At 36.5% G+C, this 15,694-nt stretch overlaps 1 protein-coding gene across 1 annotated transcript; it reads right to left on the reverse strand.

Moving 5' to 3' along the window:
* Positions 1–124: 124 nt before the first annotated feature.
* Positions 125–15,126, reverse strand: LOC135683489 (uncharacterized). The gene is made up of 4 exons (XM_065198750.2): positions 14,749–15,126; positions 13,824–13,923; positions 8,655–8,852; positions 125–5,176 (listed from the first exon to the last, which is right to left on the reverse strand). The coding sequence occupies exons 1-4, from the start codon at positions 15,073–15,075 to the stop codon at positions 4,944–4,946; spliced, it is 858 nt and encodes a 285-aa protein (XP_065054822.2). The 5' UTR covers positions 15,076–15,126; the 3' UTR covers positions 125–4,943.
* Between the last annotated feature and the right edge of the window lie 568 nt (positions 15,127–15,694).

The following is a 15,694-nucleotide window of genomic DNA, read 5'->3' on the forward strand; positions in this document are numbered from 1 at the left end:
GCATTGATTTAATCCAAATGTGATCAGTGCCTGAATTGCTCATGTAATGACGTGAAGTCATTGCTAAAGCTTATTTTTTCAACATTGGATTGACAAACTTTCAAGTATTTTTTTTGGCAATGTATTGAAATAGAATTTGCAAACAATCTTTGGTGGTGCAAAACTTAAAACGTTTTCGATCTATGTTCTATCGCTTTATACTCTGAAGATTGTCAGACGAGAAGCTTTAGTATGACTCAAAATGTTTACTTTCTTCAAAGCTGTTTTGAAATAGAATTAGCAATTTATCAGTAATCAATAACTCGCATAATAGCTGAGTTTGGTGTACGCATTTGTAATAAGTTACAATAAATAGTGAATGATCCTCTATTTTTCACGAGATTCTAATCTATGGCGACCAAGTGGCAAGGTAGATATTACAATACAAAGATGTACAAGAAGTCTTAGGAAGCGCGATATGTTTGGCTTACAGAGTCTGCTGATGGAAAGGGCAACGGATATACTGCAAACTGTGCTTGTTTTCTACTGCGCTTGCGTATTATGATGGCATTATGTTTTGGGTAAATTTGGCCTATTTTGACGTGACTTGGCATCTTTTCATAAACAGTTTGGCTACTCAGCACCCAGATCACCTGGCAACCCTAAAGTGACGAAAAGGGCACGTATCTCTCCTTCCCGGGGCTGAGATGGTTTGAGATTGAAGTCCGGGGACGTGCCAATATTTAAAGGAACCTTTTATTTTTAAAGAGTGCGAAATAATAATCGGTATAAGTTTTTCAAAATGTGTTTACCAATTAGGGTACAAATAAACGTCCATAATTATTGGTACCATTCTTGAAAAAAATTGAAGAAATATCAGGAATAGTTTTCATCATGTTTACAAAGTTATGGTTCAAATTTTTTAAGACAAGTGAGGAAAAACCTGTCAAAATTTTAAACCAAAACAGCACGTCCTCGTTCAAACTTGGCTAAGTTTTCCCCCGAGCTCACAGCCAGGTCCAGATTTAGGGCAAATGCGGCCCTGTCTACATAATATATGATGTCCTATTTGCCATGAAGGAAAGACCCAGCATCATGGCATAGATAAGGGGGTGGGCAGAGAGGGGTAAATGCACCCCCCCCCCCCCTGAAAAACAAAACTGCTATTTTGTTGGAAATTTTTTGAGCTGGTCGGAAATACAATTGGTGCATACGTTTAGTGAAATGAAACATGAATTGAGCATTGTTGTGTGCGATTCGTTCCCTCCATCCATCGACTAACGTGTTATTTCCAAACCCAGCGAGTCTTATTTTACGAGTAGAGAACACGGAACCAGAGCGAGAGACAGTGTGTTGCTTGAATGTAACTGAATTCTGAACTATGAACTGAACTTACTTTCAATTTAGCATGAACGAGGGATTCTGTGGAAAGCAATGTAATAAGGAGATAAATCGAGTAGAAATCGATTTACAATGAACTGAATAAGTTTATCTCAAATGACATCATTTTGGTAGGTGTAAGTTGCAGCGTATTTTTTATTCGTAAATTATAAGTCAATTCATTCTGTACGAAAAACTCTCTCATGAACGAGGGATTCTCATGATTTATTGATTAGTATATCTCTGTCATTAATTTCTGTAAGTTTTTGGTGTGGATGGCTATTTCATTGTTCTTTGGGAGTAGACATTCAAAGGTGGATTCATAATAAAAAACAGCGCGCGTAGTGCATGTTTATGTACTCGATTTATCTCCTTTACATTACTTTCCACAGAAAATCCAATTGAGAGGACAATAGTTGAAATTTGAAAGCAGAAAGGAATTGTATAGTAATTTTCCCTTGCCTATATCTAGGGAGTTAGCCGCCCTAGAAAATGCTTTCACATTTTGATTTATCTTATGACATAGGGTTTTGATATGTTGAACAAATTTAAGGCCAGCATCGATTGCGACGCCTAGAAGTTTAACGCTGTCTGATGAGTATAAAGTATTTCAATTTATTTCAATGAAAATTTTTTTATCAAGTTTGGTTCAAAGGAGCATCATCTGGCTGGAACTTAGATGGATAAGCTACTGTTATGAATCCTTCAAATATCGTGAAAAAAATACAATTTCCTCCGATTCATCTCCGAGAATGCGATTCATCAAAAGCAACAAGTCTCTATAAATAGCGTCAGGAATTGGAAACAGCAAGCGAAGAATATATCAAGTTTATAATAAGCAAATATCTCAAGTACCAACGAATACAAGCAAAAAACAACCCTCGAGTGTTCTCAATTCTCAATTCTCTAATCTTCCTCAAACATTCGACCTCTCTCCATCACCAACACTCGAACTCCTCCTCTTCGTCGTTAATTATGCTAATTTATTCTAACGTCATGCATAGAAATGGTCCTTTATTACAACAGCTAAGTCTGTTTTATTCGAGCCATTTAAGAGTTTGACATAGATCTTCTTCTATGTCAATAATAATTCCATCCAAATCACTACCACAAGAGTAAATGGTATTGTCATCTGCGATATTGCAAATTTTTGTGTTTTGGATGAAATAAATCAAATCATTGACGTAAATGTTAAATGTAAAGAACCCAAGACGGAACCTTGGGGTACACCTGATACGATATCGAGCCAGTCGGTGAAGGTGAATCCAATCTTCACCCTTTGTTTTCTGCCAGAGAGATAGCTATATATAAATCTGAGGCAGTTCATGCCAAAGCCATAAGCCTCAAGCTTGTGACTTTACTCGTTTACTCATTGTTAGGGAGCAAAGCTGGATCAAACTTTCGTTCTTGTTGTAGTTCTTATGACTTTTTATAAATCACTCTCTTTTTAACCATAGCCAGTAAAGTCACAATTCTCAACATTCAGATCGACCAACCAATGTGGTAACCTCATGACCATTTTGTTGTCTCGCTTTCGACCTAAGAGTTACACCCAGCGAGCAACATGCTTTTACCCAACCATACATGGAAGCAGTAACCATGCATTCACAAAGGCAAAGAGCAGAACACATTCGCGCAAGTAGAAGAAAGAGTGGGAAACAGTGAAGGGACAGGCTCATATTGCATTATTCAGCTGCTATTAGTAAAAACTTGGAGCATTTGTTGCCTGCTGGCGCGTTCAAGCGCGTTCAAGTTATATTGCCACTGTTGGCAGAAACCACACAATAAATCCACTTTGAACATTCAAATAAAACCAAACGATGATTACATGTAAATTCAGTCCCTTTTCTTGACGTACAATCCCCACGTCTTTTCTTCTACTTCGCTCTCTTCGAATCGTCTCCTTTCTCTGCTATTCAACTAAATTATATTTTCAGCCTACACATTCACATACACACGCTCGCGTTTTCATGTTACACACATTATCTCTGGAAGCTTTTAGAAGACTAGCCATTTAGGTCACTGATAGGTGTAAAAGCTTATGGTCAATCGATTGGAATATATTTTCATGCATTTTTCAACATTTTTATGGAAACAATCGGGCCCCATGTCAAATGGATCCCTGTGGTTAGGCATGTCTTAGAACTGGCACTTCTCAGGACTATGGTAAATCCAGCACTGCTCAAGACTTCTGTACTCACAATCCGTCATTTCTATCTTCGCATATCATCTGCTCGCGAAAACTCGAAAGTATAAACTTCTTTTCCAAGTTCAAAATAGACTTCGGGCGAGTCTAGCATGAATATCGTCCATTTATGTATCCAACAAATTTAGGACTGCACACTTAAGGTGGATCCAAGTTGTTGTCCGGATCAGCATGTTAAATGCAAATGCCAATTTTGCATATGGTGAGGCATTCCATTCAAAATTGAAAATTAATTAATCTGAGCCGATTTGCAAAAGTCGATTTTGCCAACATAAAACCAACGAATCATAGTTCTTGTTGTTTTTCCTTTGCCAACTGTTTACATTGAGTATGTTTTTAACTGTTATTATTCTGTGCAAGAAACGACTTATTTTTATTTAACTTAAAATTTACTTAATAGGCTTAGTTTAGCAAACCATTTAGAGCATTCACCTAAGCTATACGGTAGACATCTGTACACCAAGTCAAACGAAATTCAGAAATATTAAGTACTTTACATTTCCCACTTGTCATTGGCTACATTAAAATAAGGAATATAGCCTCCTCTTTTGCTGTAAGAAACGGAAGAATGAAGCTACGTAGATGTTAGATAGTGCTAATCAAAATTGTTGAAAACACATTTCGTAAACCTTTTTATGTTTACAACTCAAATTTCTCTCCACCTAAGGTGGGAGATCTAAGCCTAATAAAAACAGATATAACACTCTACAACAAAGTAGGGGAAAAAGGAACGATCCGAAAGAATATGGTATATTTCCTCTCATTTAAATCTGTACCAGATTTCTTGAGATGTAGCACATAAAGATTTGAAGTTTGCTAACGGATTACTTTTATTTTGGGTTTGGTTTATAAGATTTAGAACTAGGGCCAAATAAGAGTTGTTCGATGAGAAAAACCGTCTATTCATCTGGCTATGTTTCTGAACATCTGCAACATATTTAGCAAATTTGGAATCTCAAATGGTTAATTGTGGCTTTCTTACAAGCTATCGTTTCAAAATCGAATCTTCCTATTTAATTTTAAAATTGAATTCAAAAAATGTATTTCCATCACATTGTCACTGTAATTTGGGTATTTTTAAAATTAATGCTTAAAATTGTCTCGAATGCAAACTAGCGCTTTTTCACTGGTTTTACTGAATTTGAAAAACCAAATAGTAACAAGCAAATTTAATGTCCAAAAGTTCACTTCGGTAACATGCTTGAATTTTATAAATTATAAGATTGCAAAAATCACTGCAGTCGACAAAAAATTACTGTGGTAGTCAAACCCCATATCACAGGGTTTGGTAGGTATAAAGGGAGCTGCTCTCAACGTCAAACCTTGATTGTGCGATAATCAGACGTGCGTCTTATGTCCAGTCATTGGACAACTAGTTTCATTCGAGAAATTCGCCAAATACCCTCACTTCACACAGTGTTATTGGCACCGCTTTGTTTTGTTGTATATACAGGTATCTGCCATGAAGCTTAGGACGGCATGGAAACAACTTTGTGCCACCTTGTGGGACACTTTGACTGACTACACACACTGTATTGCTGCCGCCATTGCCTTCACTACTGTTGCCAACTACAATGTTGAAGTCTGAAAGACGATCCCCACAGCAATCACCTATCAAAGAAATTCATACAAAAAAATTTGTCTATTAAACTTGAATTAAAGCTCAAATGTTGTCCAGTTTGGCCAAAATGGCGGTCGACAATTCACTATAATTGCCCATTTGAGAAAATTCAACATGCGCATTGTTGTGTTGCAAAAGAAATGAAATGAAATGGCCTGTCAAAATTTAAGCTTTATAGTTTTGGTAGATAATGAAAGAAGCCATGAAGAGGAGGAATAGTGTTGGAAGACTAAAGAGGTATCGTCTGAAATAAGTCCAAGAGCAAGTTCTTTGAAAACAACAAATCTGCCAAGTGCTCCTGCTTCTATAGTAGACCAGAGGGTGGAAGGGGACCACCACCACCCGAGCGGAGAATTTATGAGACCAATCTATTCTGGATCAGTTTTTCGTGTAGATTCCGAAATTGGGTGTTGATCCCCCGTTTTAGGGGGCTTTTCAGAGATATAGGGGGTCTAAAGTCCGATTTTAGGGCTAATATAAATGTCAATAAAATATAGACAGGTTAGTTTTTTGATGATATCTATGCTTGTTGACTCTCATTTGGAAGTGAGGGGGCCATAGAAAACGAAACAGGAGTACAAAATACTGTAAATTCCACGAAAAACTGATTTTTCGCAACTGAATGGAGTACTGTAGCATGATAACATAGGGAAATGGCTGTTTGTACTCACCAGGAATGTGGCTTTCTCAGACATGTGTAATGACTGATATGGAGATTTTCATATAACTACAGCTTTATTGCTATGGATCAGAAAGGAAATGAGGCCCAAAAGCAAATCTTTATGAGAAGTACTTTAACACATGGTTTTGTGTCATAACCTAGGAATGTAACTTGTATGTACTTCACAGCCTTAAACGATAATTACCTGTTAACATTGAAGACCATTGAGGGTGTAAAAGTGTATAGGTTTGGATTTTCTTTCAAATGACCTAAAAACTGCAATTTCATTGCTTACAAATTCATTATCATTTTCAATGTACTGTGATTAAAGCAAGAGTAAACTATGAAAGTAGTTAGAATATATGGCAAACAGAAAAAGAAGATGAGCTGTTCATTGCACTCATTTAGTCATTGAAGATCAGATCCTTTGCCCTTTAAAGATATCCCAGTGTTACCTGAACTTTACGAAGGCCGTATCTGTCTTTGCAAACAAAACGCAAAAGGGGAAGAAAGTAAGCAAAAAGGCATCTCCTTAAAAATGAAAACAGTGACGAAAGCGAGCGCCTAATAACAAGGGCCTATCAATGTTAATAAGGAAAAGAAGCAACTATTAAAACTTATATAAACTTTCATCATGCCGAACTCTGCAAAAAGCTCCAGCATTAAAAGAGGGTAAAGCTTTCCTGGTATAATAAGTACACAGTATTTTGTAGTAAGAAGTCGACTACCCTTACTTCTACAGCTGTCCACGATCCCACTAACAAAGTACTTGAAACAAGCGAAGAACAGTGTAAGCTGACTCTTTCCTGTGTGTTCATATATAACAAATCATGAACCGATCCGTCGCAATGAAGACTTTAACTGGAATGTATTGTTTCATTAACGAGAACAGCAGACTAAGTTAAAAAGGGGTTAGAAGCCGAGTTCGGTGATAGTATCCCCTTCCTCGCTGTCTCGTGAAGCTCAGGTACTTAGAAGTATGAGGCACATATAAATACCACAGTTACCAGCCTTATGAAGAACAGAAAAGAGGAGATAGGCAATTTGCTTTGTTGTTGATTTGGTTGCCACCATTCGATCTACAGTTAGAATACCGGACACTTTCAGGAGGCTTGCAACGAAGTTGCTGAATGAATTACGGACACAATACAACTGTGTTTATATTGCATTCGAACATGCCGATTGGTTCATCAAGAATGCAGAGAACCATTTCTTCATTAAATCGCCAAACATAAAGATTCCTCCTAACTTCGTTGCGTTTCTGAGGAAAAGACAGGATAAAGAGCGATTGTTTGAGTTGGTTAAAGAAGTCTGGGTTCGTCAAGGCTGTCATTTAGGGAACAGAGTGATCAATTTTTCTCGCAAAGAAAATAATATATATAGATATCGCTGCATAAATATCACTAGCTTAAGTTTGCTTCCTTCTACATCATGCTCTCCAACAAAACGAAGGTCGAGAAACGATTTGTGTTCTTGTTTTGGAGATATATAATATATTAACATCCCTGTTATCTTGCTTGCTAGGCAGGAACCTCATTTCTAAATATTTATTGATAGTGGGGCAGGTAAAAAAAGAAAAATCTTCGCTCTAGCTGCTTGTGAGTTATCGGCCTTTCAAAAAGAAGCCCCGCTTGGCTTGCATGCATTTAGTGGAAATGACTATATTTCGTTATTTTCATGTACGAAGAGTGTGTACATGAAGTGGGGCTGCTCGATGTCCGGGAACGCAGGTAGGTAGATGGATAGATAGGTGGGTATGTAGCTAGGTAAGTAGGTAGGTAGAAAAAGAGATAGGGAGGTAGGTAGGTAAGTAGATAGGGAGGAAGGTAGAAAGGGAGGTAGGTAGAAAGGGAGGTAGGTAGGTAGGTATTTTTTAGAAAAAGTTGGAAGCTTATGCAAGGCACAAAAGCATTCGTCACAACTTTCGCAAAGCTAGGGGCATCAAGTAATCCTATAAATTATGTAATTGGAGGTATTGAAAGGTTTACGTGTGCGTTGTTTGGAGAAAAGAGATTATCGTCTGCTCATGATATTCAAAGGAACAATTTTTGGAAAATTTTTTCAAAGGGTCAAAAATCACAGACTTCTCTTTGCAGCAACCATGCAAAAACAGCCTTTTAAGATACATCAAGCGTTGCAAATTACATTGCACATATGTGCAGACAAGCCTCTTAACCAATGATAGAGCAAGAAGGCTCAAGTACACCACGTGTGGAAAGGTGACTTTTCTAATTCTGTTTAATGAATTTCTTTCGCAAAATCCAGAGGATGTTCGAAACTACTAGTGGAGGCTGACGATCTTGTAGAAGTGGAAAACTTAAGAAGAGGCATTGATATGTCTGAGGATAAGGATGAAGATGAATAATTTTTTGGGTAGACTTGATAGTATTCAAATATATTGTAACAGTAATGTTTTCTTTTAGAAAAAATTTAATTTTTTACACCTCCCTTAACCCCCTAAATTCTAAATATAGAAAAACATTTTTTCAAATATCAGCCAACAATCATAGATATAGTCAAAGAACATATCTATCTTTATCTTATTGAAATTTATCGAGGAAGCCAAATTTGTAGCAATTAACCCCAAAATTTGTCTTTAGACCCCCCATATCTCGAGAAAGCCCCCTTAAACCGTTGATCAACACCCAAAGTCGAAATCTACGCAAAAAACTGAACCAGAATAGATTGGTCTCATAAATTCTCCGTTCGGGTGGTGGTGCTCCCCTTCCACCCTCTGGTCTATAGGCAGCGCAACGGAATGGCAATAAAATATTCGTCTTCTACCACCTAGAAGTTTTTTACCTTACCTCTGGTTGTAACTTTTACTGAATGAACAACAGCAGTTTGGCCGAAATCAACCCTCCACCAGATAAAAGCAGTGACTGATGTATGGGTACAGGAATCTTCTCTGAAGTCGGTGTTGTCATTTCCATCCACAGCTCTGCTTGCGGCCCCGTCTAGATAGTTACTTGACTGGCTGGCCATTCTTCCAAGTGCAATGTTTTCTATGGAAAATTCTGTTTTTAAATGCAAATTCTGCTTAAATCAATGTAAGGATGTACAATGGTGGCGCTAGAAATTCTCCAATGGAGGGGCTTTACCTTCTGACGTGGGGGCTAGGCAATCGAAGAAAAAACATGTAATTCCAAATGCAAAAAGATGCACAAACATTAAGAAATGAACAGAATATGAATTTAAGAAACAGGAAAGAGCAGCAACTTAGAGCGGGACTAATGTTTTCTAGCAAAAAGTCGCTAATAAGACAAAAGAAATGTATCAAGAAAGTTTTCTGTAAATATTTTCACTTGATTTTTTTATACTCTCAACGCAAACGTAAGAAGTTCAACAACTGTAAAATTGTTTGAATAATCTCTTTCAAAACAGTTTGAGCCAATGCAAGTCTACTGAATACTTATGGAAATCGCCTACTACATAAATGTTTGAACAATCTCCTTTAAAACAATTTGAACCAATGCAAGTCTACTGAATACTTAAGGAAATCGACTACTACATAAATGTTTGAATTATCACCTTTAAACACTTTGAGCCAATGCAAGTCTACTGAATACTTAAGGAAATCGACTACTACATAAATGTTTGAATTATCACCTTTAAACACTTTGAGCCAATGCAAGTCTACTGAATACTTAAGGAAATCGACTACTACACCAATGTTTGAATTATCACCTTTAAACACTTTGAGCCAATGCAAGTCTACTGAATACTTAAGGAAATCGACTACTACATAAATGTTTGAATTATCACCTTTAAACACTTTGAGCCAATGCAAGTCTACTGAATACTTAAGGAAATCGACTACTACACCAATGTTTGAATTACCACCTTTAAACACTTTGAGCCAATGCAAGTCTACTGAATACTTAAGGAAATCGACTACTACACAAATGTTTGAATTATCACCTTTAAACACTTTGAGCCAATGCAAGTCTTCTGTATACTTAAGGAAATCGACTACTACACAAATGTTTGAATTATCACCTTTAAACACTTTGAGCCAATGCAAGTCTACTGAATACTTAAGGAAATCGACTAACTGAATACTTAAGGAAATCGACTACTACACAAATGTTTGAATTATCACCTTTAAACACTTGAGCCAATGCAAGTCTACTGAATACTTAAGGAAATCGACTAATACACAAATGTTTGAATTATCACCTTTAAACACTTTGAGCCAATGCAAGTCTACTGAATACTTAAGGAAATCGACTAACTGAATACTTAAGGAAATCGACTACTACACAAATGTTTGAATTATCACCTTTAAACACTTGAGCCAATGCAAGTCTACTGAATACTTAAGGAAATCGACTACTACACAAATGTTTGAATTATCACCTTTAAACACTTGAGCCAATGCAAGTCTAATGAATGCTTAAGGAAATCGACTACTACACAAATGTTTGAATTATCACCTTTAAAAACTTTGAGCCAATGCAAGTCTACTGAATACTTAAGGAAGTCGACTGCTACACAAATGTTTGAATTATCACCTTTAAACACTTTGAGCCAATGCAAGTCTACTGAATACTTAAGGAAATCGACTACTACATAAATGTTTGAATTATCACCTTTAAACACTTTGAGCCAATGCAAGTCTTCTGAATACTTAAGGAAATCGACTACTACACAAATGTTTGAATTATCACCTTTAAACACTTTGAGCCAATGCAAGTCTACTGAATACTTAAGGAAATCGACTGCTACACAAATGTTTGAATTATCACCTTTAAACACTTTGAGCCAATGCAAGTCTACTGAATACTTAAGGAAATCGACTACTACACAAATGTTTGAATTATCACCTTTAAACACTTTGAGCCAATGCAAGTCTACTGAATACTTAAGGAAATCGACTAACTGAATACTTAAGGAAATCGACTACTACACAAATGTTCGAATTATCACCTTTAAACACTTTGAGCCAATGCAAGTCTACTGAATACTTAAGGAAATCGACTACTACACAAATGTTTGAATTATCACCTTTAAACACTTTGAGCCAATGCAAGTCTACTGAATACTTAAGGAAATCGACTACTACACAAATGTTTGAATTATCACCTTTAAACACTTTGAGCCAATGCAAGTCTACTGAATACTTAAGGAAATCGACTAACTGAATACTTAAGGAAATCGACTACTACACAAATGTTTGAATTATCACCTTTAAACACTTGAGCCAATGCAAGTCTACTGAATACTTAAGGAAATCGACTACTACACAAATGTTTGAATTATCACCTTTAAAAACTTTGAGCCAATGCAAGTCTACTGAATACTTAAGGAAATCGACTGCTACACAAATGTTTGAATTATCACCTTTAAACACTTTGAGCCAATGCAAGTCTACTGAATACTTAAGGAAATCGACTACTACATAAATGTTTGAATTATCACCTTTAAACACTTTGAGCCAATGCAAGTCTACTGAATACTTAAGGAAATCGACTACTACACAAATGTTTGAATTATCACCTTTAAACACTTTGAGCCAATGCAAGTCTACTGAATACTTAAGGAAATCGACTACTACATAAATGTTTGAATTATCACCTTTAAACACTTTGAGCCAATGCAAGTCTACTGAATACTTAAGGAAATCGACTACTACATAAATGTTTGAATTATCACCTTTAAACACTTTGAGCCAATGCAAGTCTACTGAATACTTAAGGAAATCGACTACTACACCAATGTTTGAATTATCACCTTTAAACACTTTGAGCCAATGCAAGTCTACTGAATACTTAAGGAAATCGACTACTACATAATTGTTTGAACTATCACCTTTAAACACTTTGAACCAATGCAAGTCTATCGAATACTCAAGCAAGGTTACGTTAAACGTTTCAGGCGAAATTCTTTTTTTTCCTTTCTCTAAAAGCCAAACTATTAACGGAATCCGATCAAACTGTATATCATTCGATTCACTAGAGTTTTCTGATTCCAACCAACTCAAGATAATTATCAAATGTCATGAAATGATACTTTCCATACAAATTCATCGCCTAAATGAGTGTACCCCCCCCCCCCCCCCTTCTCTATTAAATTTGTGTAACACCACCACCACCTTAAAGCTATTTTGTATCCTTGCGTTTGAGGTAACAAAATCTGACTTATATAAGCGGAAAGAGTAGATCTTCAGCTCGATCCTTTAAAACTATACCCTGTCAGAAATTGGTAATCAATTTTTCTACACTATCGCAGTTGCATTTGTATATAAAAGACGGACCAGATAAAATATCAGATTACCGGAACGATTCCTCTATTGTGTGCTCTGCCCCCGAATCAGCGATGTCGTCGGAATTTTCGGACTTTCGACGGATAATTGACAACCGTTTAACGTTTCGAAATTACTCCAATAAATCGTTCTGAAAAGGAATTTTGAGCTAATCCAAGGGGCGTGATTGCCAAAATTTCTGCTTGCTACGCTCGCAGGTGATCTGCATTTTCCCTTTTTACCCCCCAGCGGTCTCATGACAGATGAAATGCTAGTCATTACCAGATAATCAAACAAAGAATATGCTTGTGAATTGTATATTTAAATTCAATTCTGTGAAGATAAGCCGAAATTTCTATTGGATTCTGCTAAATAAAAGTTATTTTGCAACGTTTTTCCCACTGACGACAACAAAATAAAATGCGTAAAATGAACGTACGACTTGTCAAAAGTGTAATCGGTCGACCTCTTGTATCGTCAATTGCCTTAGATGTGATAACGATCTTGATATCAAAAATCATAAATGGATTGTTCTTCTTGCTACTTAAATATGGCATGGTCAGCAAAGATTTCTAAAGGGTCCCGCCAAAAAATCACCTATTTTCATCAAAATGTGCAGTTTCCTTAAAGTTAGACATGAAACAAAATATTTTTTGTCCGAAAATGGTAGGTCAACACCCCCCCCCCCCCCCCCAATGAAAGCCTGGATTTCCGCCAGTGTTTTTCGGAGCAAGATTTTGCTACCGTTTGTAAAATTTTTACGAAAGAGAAGGAGTAACTGAATTCAGATGTCCCACTGAGTATAAATGTACAGCCCGGCAACTCCTTGTTAGTACACTTTTTCCAACTCTTGCTAAGATTTGTTCCGTAATATCGAATTAAGAAACACTCCGACGAAAAAGGCAAGTTTGGTAAATTTGCAACGTCTGATTCCAAGCCCGATTTAACATGCTGCACTCTGCTCGAACACAGCAAGTCAATAAAATTATATGCTTTATCGTTGTATATCATTTTTGAAAATCACTGTTATCACTATTCAATATTACAATAATAATTATTATTTTTTCTCAATTTTTTTCATCACTGCCCAAACTCATAGCACTTTCATTCTACCACTACAACCTACGCTCCCCCGCATCACTCGCCACTCTTTCTCTTTCATTACCTGTTTCTTCTAGGCTGCGCAGCTTTCACACCTTTCCGTGTCCATCAATCCGACACCACTATCCCCTTTTTTAAATTTATAGATTCTCACCCCGTTTACTTTTGCTCTGATGAAGCCCCGTATGCCGAGGCAAAATGTTAGCTATTACTGATTTACGTGTTTTTGTTGTTGTTTGTTTTCGGCGCGTTGCGAAGTTTCTTGTTTACTACAAAAATATTTTACCTTTAATCGAAGCATAAAAAAAGTACAAAAAAATTAAAAACAAGAATTAGTCAATGCCACCTGCTTGCAATTCAAATTCAAGAAATGAATTCCCGTTTAGGCATCTTGTATGTGTAAATTAACGGTCTTGAAACAGAGTCACTGGTACCATTCAATGGTCTAAAATTGCTTACACTTTCTGCAAGTTATTAAGCAACAGAAAATTCCCACGATGCAAGCTAAGAAATGCTGATTTTGTTAGGAATGTGAAAAATATAATCGATTTTGCCTCTTACAAGGTTTCTTTTCTCCAGTTTTAATAATACTGCCAAAGATCGCAGGATTATAAACATAAGGAGAAATCACCAAAATTTTTGCACTTGTATCCAGCACGTGAATGATAATCTTCTTGACAAACTTGTTCTGCACCACACAACTGCTCTCTGTCGTATGCCTCACATCTCCCCTATGAATAATAAACTGTTTTAAACGGCTGAAAGAAAGTTTAAACAGTATTTAATTGCAAATCTATTTTTTTGTGTATGGATGAAAATTTCTTCTTCAAGTGTCAAAAGCATAAATTTAACAAAACCAATTCACGAAAATTAAACAAAAATAAGGTGTTGCAATGAATAAAACGCTTTCAAAATCTAAATGGATGGAAAGTTTTTCATTAGGCGTAAAGTACAAAAACACGTTGTGAATACAACGCAAACCATAATTAGGACTTATCGATTCCAAAACTGTTAATGGAAAGACGACCGGGCTCTGCCAATTATCCGAAACATGTCGTCATTATAGAGTTTAGCACAAACTGGGTTGTCCAAAAGATGTTGACCGACGGCAGAATCACTTGTTTCACTAAATTAAATAATGGTGCTAAATGAAATCAACCAGTCTCCCATTCAATGGCGTCGCGTGACCATTTTCGCTGGAGGGGGGGGGGGGTGTAAGAGATGCAAAACCATATTTTACCGAAAGAAGTTCTTTTGATACATTAATATTTTGTTACAAATCTAATTTAGTTTAATTATACACCCCCCCACACCCCTCCCTACCTGCGCGGTACGCCCCTGCTCCCATTTCAACAAAAGTGTTTTATCAAAAATAAACAATTATTACAAATTATCTAGAGTAACTAGAAAAAAACAGCATGTTTGATTATCCCTTTTTATTATTTATTTTCATATTCAATTCCATTTACCATCAGAAGAGAGAATTAATCTTTCAATCCTCAAAAATTTTAATTAACCCAAACTTGCATATGAAATTGAAAGGAAAGGCTTCTTACCGGTTGGAGAGGTTTGTAATGATTCCAGCCAGCTTTATTTTCAAGCAAATCTGAACCGCTTTCCAGAGCATTCGCAGACAAAATTTCGCATTCCATCGTGGAAGCTCTGTAGTTAATGCTTTTACAGCTGTTGATTTTAATGCAACATTGTGTACAGGACAACAGTGAAGGCGATTCTCTTTTAGAAACCAGGCCATTGTCCAGCTTGGTGTTCTCCATGTCTAAGAGAAACAGTGAAGTGCGTTGTAAAGCAGTTCTTTCGATCGATCCATTTGATTCCACAAATTTGTAGAATATGATCGTTTGGAAGAAGGTGTTCAGCCACATTTTTCTTAAGCTGAGATAACGTTTCTTCGTGTTCAAAAGCTGGTAAGCGTTTGGAACCTGGAAACGATGGCATCATATTTGTACGATAGCAGCATTATATCTACCAGTTGATTGGCTGCCTATTGTTTCTTCAAATACAACATAGGACGAATATTGAACATTAAGATTGAAGCAAAAACTGCAGGTGGACAGTGCCACCGAGTGAAAGAGGCAAGGGGGTCAAATTGTCCCAAGGCCTCAGTCTAGAGGGCCACTTATGATAATAAGTTTCTTATTTAAGAATTTAATTAACAAAATATATCAAAAAATTGTGCCTTAAAAATAGTAAAAGATTTAAAACGATTACAAGAAAATGATTGCATGAAATAATTTGAATTTATTTAGCTATTCTAAAGGGCGTGGTCACGGAAATTTTCTGCTTGCTTCACTCGCATTGGACTTCATCTTCTGCTTTGCCCCAGGTTCTCCGAAACCTGTCGGTGTCTGTGTTTTCTTGTTTGACTTTTGCAACCCTTGTAGCTGTCCCGGATTATCAGAGTTGAAGATAAAATGAAAGCACATATGTTATTTTATTCAAATTTGGCAGGGTTGTGGATTTTCGAGTGTCGCACGGATGTGA

The sequence above is a fragment of the Rhopilema esculentum genome, chromosome 7, assembly GCF_057945365.1.
Source record: "Rhopilema esculentum isolate cy_ngs chromosome 7, ASM5794536v1, whole genome shotgun sequence".
Classification (NCBI taxonomy): domain Eukaryota; kingdom Metazoa; phylum Cnidaria; class Scyphozoa; order Rhizostomeae; family Rhizostomatidae; genus Rhopilema; species Rhopilema esculentum.

Bases quoted from the DNA above. Each gene is read 5' to 3' on its own strand.
- LOC135683489 (XM_065198750.2), bottom strand. From the start codon at position 15,075: ATGTGGCTGAACACCTTCTTCCAAACGATCATATTCTACAAATTTGTG. The intron at 13,924-14,748 runs GTAAGAAGCCTT...TATTATTCATAG, and splicing joins ATTACAAACCTCTCCAACCG to GGGAGATGTGAGGCATACGA. The intron at 8,853-13,823 runs GTGATTTCTCCT...AATTTTCCATAG, and splicing joins ATACAAGTGCAAAAATTTTG to AAAACATTGCACTTGGAAGA.